This window comes from Camelus bactrianus, chromosome 9 (assembly GCF_048773025.1).
Source record: "Camelus bactrianus isolate YW-2024 breed Bactrian camel chromosome 9, ASM4877302v1, whole genome shotgun sequence".
NCBI lineage: Eukaryota > Metazoa > Chordata > Mammalia > Artiodactyla > Camelidae > Camelus > Camelus bactrianus.
The window spans coordinates 39,824,520-39,838,561 of NC_133547.1; the positions used below are offsets into that span (position 1 = coordinate 39,824,520).

General features: G+C 43.3%; 1 protein-coding gene across 2 annotated transcripts; it reads right to left on the reverse strand.

Moving 5' to 3' along the window:
- Window positions 1-1,499: 1,499 nt before the first annotated feature.
- GNAT2 (G protein subunit alpha transducin 2) lies at window positions 1,500-9,603 on the reverse strand. 2 transcript variants are annotated; one of them, XM_010948256.3, is made up of 8 exons: window positions 9,483-9,603; window positions 7,730-7,772; window positions 7,285-7,426; window positions 6,410-6,567; window positions 4,442-4,570; window positions 4,055-4,184; window positions 2,231-2,384; window positions 1,500-1,690 (listed from the first exon to the last, which is right to left on the reverse strand). In XM_010948256.3, exons 1-8 carry the CDS (start codon window positions 9,598-9,600, stop codon window positions 1,500-1,502), a joined length of 1,065 nt encoding a protein of 354 aa, XP_010946558.2. In that variant the 5' UTR covers window positions 9,601-9,603. The 2 variants fall into 2 exon arrangements, with proteins under 2 accessions (XP_010946558.2, XP_074226220.1); XM_074370119.1 differs by lacking the exon at window positions 2,231-2,384 and having other exon boundaries at window positions 1,578-1,690.
- Window positions 9,604-14,042: the final 4,439 nt, after the last annotated feature.

Below are 14,042 nucleotides of genomic sequence, written 5' to 3' on the forward strand. Positions count from 1 at the left end.
TGCCAGAGGGATCCATGACACCAAAAAGACTCAGAGCCCCTCTATTTTGAGTTAAAGCAAATAGGTTAGTGATCACTGGGGCATGCCCTTTACAATAGTCCCTGAACAGCTCTTGGGTGCAGGAAGTCTTGCCCAGGTTTTTTTCCTTTGACTTATGTTTTTTAATCGACATTAGGCAGAGTAGTTTTTCTTATTTCTCTGGTAACTTTCCCAAGTTGATTTATTTTCAAGGAATCAGAAAGACTATTAAATGAATCAAATTTTAACAGCTGCAAATTTATTCTTCAGTGTATTTCAAGCTCATATGGCTCTACAGTATCAATATTGCTAGTAGTAGCCTAAGTGTGAATGTGTGTTTCTGGCAAGGAGCAGATTTCCATTTTAATTGACACTTTCTTTTATATACTAAATCTTGGATGCCAAGAGCTTTCCTCACTAGTAATTGTAAATGCTAAATCTATACTTGACTTCACCACCTCCAGTCAAGATAAATACAAGCTTTGTTTCCCCTCAAAGGAGTTCAAAGAATAATTTAATTGTTGGCCTGTTTGGGGAGATGTTGTTTTCAGCCAAGCATCACATGGCTTAACTGCAAAGATTTTCAGTGCTTAAAGCAAAATTACATGCCTTTTTTGTTCTCCTGAAACAGCAGTTGAAATGACAATCTCAGGATTGCTCACTTGTTCTAAATTCTATGATAGAGCAGTGGCAGCAATAAAATCATTAATATTTCAAATGGGAGTTTGTTGATGTCCTCCAAGTTTATTCAGAAAGTGTCTTGTACAGCTGAGAGATACTCAGCTTATAGAGATATAGGGAACACAGTCTTTTTGGCAGTTTGGGAGCAGAGGGGTAATCTGTGATTAATAAAGATGATCATTTTTGGATGTGTGCCTTAGAAACTAACAAACTCACATCTTCTATCCAGTGATCCAGATCTCTGAGCTAAGGCACATAAAGGCGTGTTAGTAAAAAGGGGTGGTAGGTTTATTGAAGTTTTATTTTAATTAATTTTTTTTCTTTTTTGCAGACTGCAGGGAAGATCTGCTCTTTTGCTTAGATAATTCATGTAAAAACCTGGTATTGAATTTCATAAATGGCAGCTTTTATGTGGGATCTCTTTTCTGTGACTCTAACCATATAGCTTTTATGTGCCTTCTCTTCCTTCAGTTATGTTTGTGGTCATTAGACTAACCCTGTGAAGTAGTAGAGAAGTAACTTCATTTTATGGAAGTGAAATATTTACATTTTTGTAGTAAGTTGCAGAACCAGTACTGTAACCTGGGTCTTCTGACTCCTGGCCTTGCGTTCTTTGAACTGCACTAGCTATCCCACTTTTAAAAGAGCGTATGAGACACAGTTGCAGTCATACGTACTCCTTCTCCAAGGGAGAATACATTCATTCTTCATGTCATGGTTTAGTGACCTAAAATTTTCTGCTTGAAATCACCCAGATTCCAAGCCTGTTTATAGAATGTATAACTGAGGAATGGTGAGAATTAGAAGAGTCCGCAGTCCTTGAGGTTTTCTTTGATGATAATATCTGTAACTGCATCAAATACAAATTTGACATTCTGTGTGTCTGTAGCACAGGTCATGTGACTGTAGATCTCTTTGACATCTTTTCTCATGTTGAGGTCAAGGAACTGACTCTTGATATAATTCCCTGCATCCTCATAAGAGTTGTTCCCTGTTTTTAACAAAAAAAAGCAAAGAAGTGAGATGAATTAGCCCTTCTTAGTTGCTCACTTACTTTTTAAGTGACTGACTTGATCCTCAAAATACGTTAAATGGTTGTGGTTGGGGGCTTATTTTTGGAGGGCGGGTCCTCTCCTTTATTACACTCCAGTGTTTCCCAGTTGAGCAAAGAAATTGAGGAGAGAGGTGTCTCTGTCTCCCACCTTTGGTTTCTAGCAGATATCATTTTAACAGTCAGTGACTCTCGTGCATCTAATGTCTGCTGTATTCCAGAGACATCTGAATTTAAACCTCTAGCTGAATGCCCATGTTTCTCAGGTTAGACATCCAAACATCACTTGGACATCACAAAGCTCACAAGAGAAACTGAGTATTAAAGGGATAAGGGATCATCAACTCGGCAAAGTGAAGGAGTTACGCTTAACACAACTCTTAAAGACAAGTTCCTTTGTGTCTCCTTGGTATAGGAAGAGGTAATCACCAGTCATTACTAAGAAAGAATAACCGTTTATCTCCAGCCCTTAGCACTTACCATCATACTCTGGAAAACAAATGCTGAGATGGACTTTCTTGATTTTTTCCTCAAAGAGATCCTTCTTATTGAGAAAGAGGACAATAGAAGTAGCCGCAAAGAACTTGTGGTTACATATGCTGTTGAACAGGTGCAATGATTCATGCATACGATTCTAGTAAGAGGAAACACCATCAGAGATATCAGGTTGGGCTTATGGGACATCTGTCTACTTACTGTTCTTGTTCCCCTTGAAGAGACTAGTGTTCCAAACGTAAAGAGAAAGATAGGCAACAGCTTGTCTCTTTTCAGTGTGGTGGAGTAGAGCCAAAGAGGTCTGACTTCCTCTTCATATCATAGCTGTGTGGTTTGGGGGAAATTATTGAGCTTTTCTGAGTCTCAGTTTCCTTATCTCATGGGCTTAATATGAAAGTTAAATGAGATCATGTATGTGTAGTGTCCACGATAGTAGCTGGCATACAGGTGTACAAAAAATGTTACGCAGATCTTTGGCAGCCAGGGCACAGCTAAGGACTTTGATATCCATAAGAGCTGCTGATTGAGAGTTGAAACTGGGCCCGAGTTAACATGTGCCCGTTTACATCTCCAGGATGATTTTGATAGGCTTCTGTTATAGAGTCCCAGATATCAGTTTGGGCAGGAACATAATAAGGATTCTTTGGCCCTGGTGCCAAATGGTAAGGGCTAAAGAATTTCCTAATGCCGCACCACGAGCACTTCTGGCTTATTTCCTTCTCTGATGGCCACTTTGAGTGAGAAGTGGGGCTATAATTCGCAGAGTGCAGGGGTTACCCAGTGACCCAGACCTACCTACCCTTAGGCAGCAGGCCTTTAGGGTCTTGTGTGCTCTTAGCTGACTTGGACTCAGTCTTTTCACCTAATAAAACTAATTTGTAGCCTTTTCTCATTGCTAGTACTCCTGCAAAACCTTTTAAGACCTCATAGACTTCAAGGTTTAAGTTGGAAGAGACCTTGAAAAATGAATGGCCCTGTTACACATTTTGGCCGCAAGATATTCAGAGTGCTCTAATGTGAACTTGAACTACTCAGGAGAAGGGAGAAGAACTGGAGCAGGGGATGGGAGGATAGGAGCTTTGTCTTCTGTCAATAAACTGTGGGCCTCCGTTTTTGGATGCTTATGTGAAGTGGCGGTTTCCATGCCTTTGACATCCTTTGTGTTAAACTTGGAAGGTACCTGTCTGGGCTGACACTTGTCCTGCAGAGCTCTCATCTTGTAAAACCCTACAGGATCAAGAGAACCACCCTCAGGTAGTTGTCCAGCTGCCAATTTAAGTGGCATGTGAGAAACCTGGTTTGCCAGCCTCTCCTTAGTCTTGTTGATACTGAGTATATATTTAGGTTTCTGCATAAGGTTAGTAGTTCAACCGTTCCAGCGTGTTGCATAAAGATAACACATCGTACATAGTTTTTTCTGCTCTATCATTTGCATCTCCTACCCTTTACTTCCATAGGCAGCCTGGGAGAATACTAAGTGTAACTCCTTTGCTTTGCCAAGTTAATGATCACCTGTCCCTCAGTTTCTCTTACGAGCTTTTTGATATGATATCCAAGTGATATTTGGATGTTTAATCTGAAATCAAGCACTCAGTAAACCTGGAGCTCTAAAGTGCTAACCTAGAACCTACAGAAGAAGGGTTTTTCTAAAATTATTTGCCTGAGACATTGATTGATCTACTAGAAGACTGCTAGGCCATAAGTGTTAGCTGAAATCACCCAAACTGGGGCATTGGAGTGACACAAAGCTTTGAGGAAGGGTCATGCAGGAACTGTCTATCAAAGGTGCCTGGTGCAAAGGCTACTCACCACTTCGTCATCTTCCACCAGCACCATATCATAGGCACTGAGGGCTGCACAGAAAATGATGCAGGTGACTCCCTCAAAGCAGTGGATCCACTTCTTTCTCTCTGATCTCTGTCCTCCCACATCAAACATTCTGAGAGAAGAAACAGCTGTTTTCAAAAGTGTGCTCAATTTATGACCCACATGCACTTGGTGTTTACCCCAGAGAGGTGGCCACTTTGGGGCCAGTTAGCAGTAAGATGGGAAGTGGAGAGGAAAGGAGAAGTAGGAGTAATTCAGATTGGGCTTTAGTGAAGGCCAAGAAGCATGCCTGTGCCCTTTTTTGGTATCTGAGATGCCCGTAGGGAAACCATATGTGTATCGGTTGCCTCCAGGAAACCATGTACTCACCTGAAGTTCAAGTCTTTGACAGAAAACTTGGTCTCGATGATGCCTGTGGTTTTGACTCTGGATCGTAGCACATCTTGCTCATTAGGAAGGTAGTTGGGGGCTGTAATTCGGTCCAACTGATTCAGGTAGCTAGAGAAAAGTGATTGGCATTGATGACATTAAATTTTCCACAGCCAAGGTCAAGAAAGGTGAAGGGCCTTACCCAAAGTCATATAATTAACTTGATGCTAGAACCAGGACTAGAATGCATATTGTTAAATCTAGGGTTATTTTTCTTGTGTCCTTACAAAAGTAAGTGTGGGATGGGCTGATGGACATTTGAGGCAGGGGTTCTGTCCCATTTAAGTCAAGTCAGATAACTTTTCCTTGTGTTTTTTCTGACTGCAAGGTTTTCTAGACCCTTGAATGAGATTTGGTGGTTTAAATGAGTGCCAAAATTTCTATCAAGAAGCAGGAGTACATTCAAAAAGATTTTAGGGACATGTGAGACATAAATCAGTGTGATGCATGGACCTTGTTTATATCATGAATCAAGCTGAGGGAAAAACATTTGAGATAACTGGGGAAACATGAATGAACAGTGACTTGGGTATTTGATGACATTAAGGAATTGTTAAATATTTAGGTGTGATGATTATGTTGTGATTTCTTTTTTAAAGAATCTTTATTTTTTAGAGATACATAATTAAATTTTTAGGACAAAGTAATATATCTGGGGTTCAAAATAATCCAGTGGGGGATAGAGATAAAATGAAACAAGAGTGGCCATCAGTTGATAACAGTTGAAGCCAGGTGATTGATTGTATTATTCTGCTTTTATGTTTGACAGTTACCATTAAAATTTTTTTAAAAATGGAAGGCAGATATGAAGTAAGATGACAGAGGAGGGAAGGAAGGAAAATTAACAAGTGCCTGCTATGTGCCAGGCATTTTCACATTTAAATTCTCATTTAACCTCATGAAGCTTCAAGTTTCATCTCCCATTTTACAGATGAAGGAAAAGTCCAGAAGAGTTAAATAACTTGTCCAGGCCAAGAGGCATTGTGATGTGTTATGAAAAACATTCAATTTTGTGGTCAGAGAGACCTGGGTTTAAGTCCAGCCTCTTCCATTTATCTGTATGACTTTGAACAAGCTAATTTACTTCTCTGAACCTCAGTTTTCATCTAAAAATAGGACTAGTAAAAAAATACTATCTACTGTAAAGGCTTAATGAGCAGATTAAATGAGAAGGTATACCTAATGCACTGAGCAGAGCCTGGGCCTGAGTGAGTGAGTGCTTCGTATAGTGAATGACAACCTCGTTACAAGATTAGGTGACAGAACAGGAGCTAAAAACCCAGGTGTGTTTGACTCCAAAGTTCATGCCCATCTGTGATACCATGCTGTTTGAGGTAGGATTGGTAAACTCTGTATACTTTATCTTTTGGGGGACCAGCTTTGCACAGTTGATGCTCTATAATACCTGACCAGCTTCCTTTGGTCTGCCCTGACAGTTGTGTGTCCCATGTCCTGGCATCCAGTAGAGCCTGGGTTACCAGCTAAAAAATTTCAGCCCTAAAAGGGCCATCATGAATCATATGCCTCCTAGGAGAGAGTGTAGCAAAACTGCAGTGCTGAATTAGTGTTTATGGTTCTGAAAGGAGAGGCTCTGTGTTTGACTTAAGAGGACAGGGGAGGAGGGCTGTTAAACAGAGCACCGTTTTGAATTTTGACTCTTCAGCTTTGTAAGTTGCAGCGAAGCAGTGTAAAGCAATGCAGACTGGTGGGACCTGTGGCAAATGTCCTAATGTAAAGCCATTAAATTCAGAGCATAGTAAAACAGTGCTCAAGCCTGACAAAACAGGTATATAGACTGAATTCAATCTTTGGGTCTCCAGCTTTCAGTGTCTGAAATTTTAGGCTGGCTGCAAGCTCTCCTAGAAGGTTGCTGATACCTCATCCTACCCCTTCTCCAATCAGTCTTACTAAGATGCTGAGTCATTGAGCTGGTACTCTGCAGCTCTGTCAAAACAGGCTTGCACCCCGCCATCTTTCCACAACTTCTTGATGACTTCCACCAGCTCAGGAGGCATGGTGCCCTCCTCAATGGAGTCAGCCAGGTTATTGAGTTGTCGCCCATCATCCTGTAAGACAAACCAGGCTGAGAATTACATGGGAGTAATGGCTTTCCATCAGGCTTTTGGGAATATTGGTGGAAAAAAAGCATTTTGCATTGCTATCAAAGCCTAAGGTAGGGACATTGTCCAGTGAAGATTCTATGTAAGAAAATACTGATTAATTTTTGAGATGTAGAGTGTGGCAATACATCAAGCCCTGGGATGTGTAGTGGAGAGCAGAGGTCCCAGGGGCTTCCTCTGTGATGTTTTCATCTTCCATCCTTAGTCCAAAAACAAGTGTCCTGCCACAGAATGTGGATCCTCTGCTGTAGGGAGATTGGAAGTTTAAAGACCAGATTGACCATGAAATGGACAAGATGGTAGACAGGAACCTGTCACCTTTGCTATTTCAATGATTCAAATCTAGGAAAAGGCCAATACTGGAACTAGGGATTCAGCTTATAAAAATTTCACATCCAGGGCAAGGAAACCAAGGGGAGCAATTTAAGTGGTAAAATAAGATAAAAAGGCAGAGGAAGCAGAGAGCAGATTTTTATGAACATTTATTATAAAGGTAGAAATTGCATGCTTCTCTAGGACTGAAGTAAAAAGATTCAAGGCTCAGCAGGATTTTAGTTACATAAAATTTTTTCTGACCCATGTTTCCTCAGCTTGTTGACCACTGGTTTGTTTCTTCTCATTAGCCTTTCCTTCCACCCTTAACCACACACGTTAATCACATACCACACAGCCTGGTTCAGCATAGTCAATGCCCAGTGTGGACATGGCCCGGATGATAGCCAGGATGGACTGCAGCACGTTCCCATAGATGATGGCCTTGTACTCCAGGCATTCTTCTGGCGAATAGCCATCCTGATGAATAATCCTGTAAGGAGCAGACACCCAGCCCTTAGTTGGACCTGAGAAACCAGACCTAAGGGATTGGGAATCTGGGAGGATTTAAAGGGTCATAAGAACCCAATCTCTCTATTCCTACTGCTGTCCCAAAGTGAAGAGTAAGGGACATGGGACACGGGACATGCAGATGAGGGGCACTGGGAATAAAGTGCTATATACCCTTTACATCCAGGTTCCTTAAGGCTAAAGAGCCCTTTATCCTCCATGCCACTGCTGGCTCTACCGGAGTCTTCACCCTACCTCAGTCCTTTGGGGCTTTGTTCCTACTCACTTCATCTGTTTGACGATAGTGCTCTTTCCTGACTCCCCAGCACCTGCAGGGAGAAATGCTTATGCTTCAGATTTCCACCAATTCTCCCCAACCCTTCAGTAGATGGCCTGTGAGATGTCTAAGCCACTGTTTGCTTGGAAGCCTTATTAGGAGAGAACACACTGGGGTGACTGCCACTCTTAGTTTCTGCCAGCCTTGAGCTCAAGTGCCATTCAATCTGTATATGGAGCAGAGTTCCTCAGCCTCTGCACTGTTGACATGTTGGGCTGGATGATTTGTTTGTGTGGAGGGCTGTGCTGGGCTTTGTAGTATGTTTAGCGGCATCCCTGTCCTCTGCCCACTGGAGGCCAGCAGCACTCCACTCTTACAGTTGTGACAACTAAAAATGTCTCAGACATTTCCAGGTGTCTCGGGGTGGGGGTGTGCAAAATCTGATGGAGAACCACTGATTCAGGGGAATTCCTTTAATACATTTCTATTCTTTGCCTGTTTTTACTCAGGAGGCAGGATTTTTCCTCTTGGGGCAGGATTGGAGAGAGCTGTATCACTTCACTGAAATACTGTCTTTTATCATCTTGAATGATGAAATTTTGCTTTATTGACTAAAATGTCCCAATATCCTCATTCACTCTCCACTCTCCCTAACTCATACCCTTCAACCCCTTAGTCTATACTACGCCTGATACCTTAACCCCCTCCCCCTTATCCTGTGCTTGTTCCCTCTAAGCTTCTTATCCTGAATGTAGAAGAAAGCTGCTTAGGCTTAAAAGATCTTTCAGTCGCCTGGCCATCTCTTTCTCCTTTGTAGCCTCCTGGGCTCCTTGGAGTCTGGGTCGAGCTTATGCCCCTTCAGTATGTTCCTTCAGTGTGTCCTTAGGGCCATGCCACAGATCAGCTAAGATAAAGGAGGTGCCTTAGCCTGGGCAGCTAGTTCTCATGCTCCACATGAGCTTGGAAACCCAGCCCAGCCAGCCAGTCTCCTGCTACAAGGACCCTACCTACTCCAGCTAGCCTACCTCTGCCCTACTGTGGGTGTTTTTTCTAAGCCAGATGTCCTAAATTCTATTGTCTTGGTTCTATTTACAGCCATGATCAATTTCTGACTGACTGAGGTGCTTTTCTTTTTTCAGCACAAACCTGTGATCTACTTAGGAGATCATCAAGCTGATGAGCCTCCCATCTGGCAGGGGCTTTAGAAGTAGCTACTGAAGAGAAAGCCAGGAAGGGACTGCTGTAAAGACTCTCTATTTTATAAAAACTCTAATAATTTTACAGCTATTTTACTGAAAGCAAGGAGGAGGAACCAGTATACGTGGTGAGAACCAGTGGGCCTATCTCTGGGACTGCATGACACTGATTATATGGTAGGACGTCTGAGTCCTTGACTCAGAGTTCTCTGACTGCAGATTCGTTAGGTATCTGCAAGTCCAGAGTTCATGGTTTTTGCTAAGCCATAAGGTGTTAGGTTTGGTTAGATATGGAGATAGGTAGGTCCATCCTGGCCCTTGTACTATTCCTGATTCAAGGAAGAGCAGAACAATTCCAGAGTAGCTTTGGCATTCTACATCTTGTTGGGGTGGCTGTGCTGGGTCCTAGAGCTCCTGATCCCCTAGCCCGAGACTGGATAGGAAGAGAGAAAATGACCTGCCATCCCTCCTCCCCATGCAATGGGCTAGAACCCACCTACCATCCAGGATAAGCAGGAAGGAGCAGTACCTTCTCCTTCACTGGCTCATCTTCCCATCTTGCTCACCCAGCAATAGCAGCTTGACGGTCTTGGCTTCCTTGTCAGCATCCTCCTGCAGCTTCTTTTCTAGCTCCTTGGACCTCTTGGCCAATTCTTTGTCCTCAGCACTGGCTCCACTCCCCATCTTTCTGCCGTCTCCTCCTTGGCTTCTTCCTCCGGCCCTTAAACTTCTTGTTTAGGGTTTCCTATCTGTGAGATGGAAGATAAGGAAACAGTAAATTGGGATCAAGTATCAGTCTTGTAGTCCTCCTAAAAAGCTGGTCTCTGGAGCTGGGTGAGGGAGCAGGCTCTAAGTTCTTGTACTCTGCCTCTCTTGCCTGAGACTCCCTACCCCAGCCGGAAACCGACTTAGTCTAGGGATTATAGCATTTATATCTAGCAGTGTGATGGGTCAAGCCAATTAAGAGCTCAATATGACAAAGGGCAAAGACTTAAGTGTTCCTGTAACTAAGGGAATGATCTGCTGGATTCTGACATAGGAGGATAGCATGCCAATACTGGAGTTCTCTGGAATAAGATAATGATTGCCCCATCCTTTTGAGGGGCTGATCTCCTAAAAGTCTCTTCCTTCTAGATTCACTTGCATCTTAGAGCTAGAGATTAGAGGCAAAAAAGTAGGAAGCTCTCCCCATGTTGAGACTCCAGATTATAGGGCTTCAGAGCCTCAAAGTACACTCCTCCATCAGCAGGCAGGTCCTGGCAAGGAATTTTTGTTCAGGCTGTTGCCCCTTCTTGGAAACATAAGAAGTATTTCCTCCAGCTCTTCCAGTGGCCGCTGCACCAGGGAGCTGTTAGCATTGCTCCTTTATGTTGGCTCATCTCTTTGTACATAATTCTGTTATTAGCACTTAATCACTTCATTATTGTCTGCTTTACAAATGGGTTTCCCCCATACTGAATTTCTTCCCCTGGAGATCAGGGACCAAATCTGATTCATCTTTGAGTCCTTCAGACCTTGTGGTATCAGTGGATCTTCAATAAAAGTTTGGTGAAGGGAGGAAGGAAGGAAGAAGGAAAGAAAGGAAGGAAGGAAGAGAGGGAAAAGGGCATATGGTAGAGAGAATGGGGCTGCTTACTCGCTACCCACTAAAACCACCAGAGGCCCAGCTTCACTTGGCAAGTGAACTTTGCTGGTATTTAGCATGGGTGGGGGTGGTTTGTGCTGCCTCATGTAACAAAGTGCTTCCTTGGGAAATTGGACTCTAGTCTCTGGTTCCTCAAAGGTTGGAGCAGCCCTCCCTCTGGCTCTCATCCCAGCTGCCCCTTCCTTGGGAGAAATGAGAGTGCAGCCTAGAAATTGCCTCACAGACATATCAAAGACTCTTTCCATTGGTCAAACTTCTCTATGCCAGTTAGTTCAATTTAGTTAAATGAGTTGCTGTGGAGACTTGACAGAGGGACATGTTGCTATTCAAAATGTGATGCACGGTCCAGCACAGATCATCTGGGAGCTTCTTGGAAATGCAGAATCCTAGAACTTAACCCAGACCTTCTGATTCAGAATCTGCATTTTAATAGGACCGCAGATGACTTTAAGGATACTAAAGGTTGGAAAGCACTGCCCTAGGGAGTACTAGGGAACTGATTTTTCCTCAAACTGACTGAATTGTAAGAATCACCTGGGATGCTTCTGTATTTCATCAAATCTTAGATGCCACTGATTGGAAGATCGTTCTGATTTCAAAGATGTTAAAATATATGTTTTTAAAAGAGTGTGTTTTATAATCAGTAAGTTCTAGTAATAATTCTAGTTCCAGAGCCTGAGAAGCTGTATTTTAAACCAGTATAGGTACTTATCAGCATCTGGCAACTTTGAAAAACCCTGATCTAGAACAGTGCTTCTCAGCTTTTGGTGTATATTGGAATTTACCCAGAGAACTTATTAAAAAATACTGATGTAATTGGTCTGCAGTGCAGTCCAGGCAAGATTTTAAAATTTCCCCAGGTGATTCCAGTGTGTAGCCAATGTGGAGAATCGCTGAGCTTGAAGGATTTGACTTGCTCTTTCATTTTAGAGTGGAATTGTGCAACGGTGGCCAAGTAAACAGAGAAAGTGGGAGGCAGAACCTAGGTCTCCCACCTACCAGGTACCCTGAGCCATCACTGATCATCTTCCTTCTTCCCACCACCTCTCAGCTATATATCTGGGTATCTGGCTAAGAAGCCCTGGGCCTGGAGCCCAGACTCCCAGGGCTGATGGAAAAGTAGGCAGCCGCCAAGGTGCCTTCCATTGTGATCATCTTTTCCCAATCAAAAACTGGCAAGTGCTTCCTGACTTAAGGGAAAATGGGAGAGTGTCTTTGAAATTGTGACTGTCTTGGAATCGTGGCTATAAGGTTTCAGTATTCATACCTCAGCAGCCCTGCCTAGCCTACCCACAATATTGGTAACTTACACCTAGGCCCGAGCTGTGCTGCAACCTGCACTGCTCAGAGCAAGGGACTGCCAGGAACTGCGCTAGACAGTTAATGTAGCTCATCTCCGTTAATTCTCAAACTAACTGCAAGGTAAGTGCTCTTGTCCCCAAATTACACACCAGATAACTGAGACTTGAGGGTTAAGTAACTTGTTCAAGGTCCTATAGCTTGGTAAACAAACCAGATGATCTTTCTTTCCACTACTCCACAAATGCAGCTGGTGAAAGAACACTTGGGCAAAAATGATGGGCAAATGCATGAGCTCAGTAACAACAGCACTTGCATTATTAAAGGAACCACTCACTTGTTTCACACACGGGGGAAAATGTTTGAGCTTGTTCCTTTTCCAGCTACCACCTCTGCAAACTTCTCTGCTGCTTCTGCTTGTTTCCTAGCTTGCCGGGCTCCCCATCCCACTATTAAGCTGAGTATGGGAACTCCTACCTCTCACCAGCCCTCGCCTGCCCTCTAATTGCACAGATCAGCTGCTGTGTATGGACCATCCTGATGCCAGTGGCCTTTTGCCTCCTGTCTTCAGCTCCTGTGCCTTTTCTGTGGCTGCTTACTTTGTTACTGCATTTGGGTTCAGTGTCCTGGTGGGGTAGGTAAATCATGTAGGTGCTATCCCCATTTTAGAGGTGAGTGAACTGAAGCACAGAGAGGCAATGCTCATGTTTATAAATTAGTATTGGAATCAGCTAGAACTCAGGTGTACAAGTTCATACCCCTTATAACCAAATTATTTTGAATGAAAGAAAAAAAATCACCATTTTCCAACTAATTTAGTCCTGCTTCTGAGTTAAGGGGAGATCTCCAGATCTGTCATATACCCAGTGGTAGGGATTGTGGGTAAAGCCTTGTCCCAGCTGGAATGGGGGGAGTGGAACATGAAGAAAGAGGAACTGCCTTGGGGACCTTCCAGTTCAAGAAAGAGGTTGCATAAATTCACAGAGAAACAATTTAGTTAAAGGAACAGTGTCCTAGTGCTGGAGAATTTGGAGCTGTTTCAAACTTAGCCTCCACCCCTGGTATGAAAGACAATTATACACACATCTCACTGTCAGACAGATAAGTTCCATAGTAGAAGAAAGAAGGGAACAATGTAAATGAACAGACTTTCAACAGAGAAGCAGGGCAACAACAGAAATGAGGGGTAGGCATTTGGGGAAAAGGAGAGAACATGAGAAAAACACAGCAGCATGAGGTACAAAGTGTGCTCAGAGAGAACTGAGAAGTTTGATATGACTGGACTGGAGTGAAAGAGTGAATAGTGCATGGAGGGGAGGGCTGGGAGATGAAGACAGGAAAGGAAAATCGGGGCTAGCCAGTGAAGGGCTAAAGGGTTTGGCTAAATTCCACTGAAGACTTATAAACAAGTATGGTTCAATACAGCTGCATGGTGCTATAAACAATGCTGGGGGTGCTGGCTGCTAGAACAAGCTGAGAAAAAGAGCTGAATAGCTTGATGCTAAAAGGATCTAGGCATAAGGTATAGTTTGGGAAACAGTCATGCCAATGATCTTTTTGAGGCTGTAGGTGTTCTCTCCTAAGTCTAATGTCTGCTGACAGCAGTCTGGCCTCAGTAGGATGCTGACATCATAAGTGAACTGCAGGTCAGAAGCTAAGAGAAGCAGTTCTTCAGAGAATTTAGGAGTACATTGTCAGTGGGGGCCTGGGGTTCAGGGAGGGCCATTTAAGGAACCAGCTGAGGTACGGGCTAGGAAGTACAGAAACTGTTTCCAGCTAGGGAAGGTCCTAGAGGCTCAAAGACAACATTAAGGCCCCAACATGAAAAAAGTTGAAGGTCATAGAGGATGACTTACTCCTTCATTTTCCAAACTGTTCTACAGAGACAATGAAACCCCACTGAGATTCTTGCTGATGTGTAGGTGGGTAGATTGATGCTTAGCTGTCATCAGGGCAGACTTCTTATCAGGGACAGCATACCAAAAAGACCTAGATATAGGGGAGGGTTACAGGGTGAAGGGTGTGTTATAGATGGGAATAGGGAGGAACAAGAAGGGACTAGTGAACTGGTTTGCCTAGGTAGGGTGGAGGGCAGGAATTGTCACCTATGAGCTGCTTAGGTAGGGAAATAGGTAGGTAGGTCTGGATTAAGGGGGAGTCCTAAAAAGACCTGGCCCAATGC

What these genes read in the sequence shown, in the direction of transcription:
- GNAT2 (XM_010948256.3), bottom strand. Translation starts at nt 9,600, where the DNA reads ATGGGGAGTGGAGCCAGTGCTGAGGACAAAGAATTGGCCAAGAGGTCC. An exon ending in CGTCAAGCTGCTATTGCTGG is followed by an intron (nt 7,773 to 9,482) that starts GTGAGCAAGATG and finishes TTCTCCCTGCAG; the next exon opens with GTGCTGGGGAGTCAGGAAAG. An exon ending in TGGTGGAAGATGACGAAGTG is followed by an intron (nt 2,385 to 4,054) that starts GTGAGTAGCCTT and finishes TCCTCTTACTAG; the next exon opens with AATCGTATGCATGAATCATT.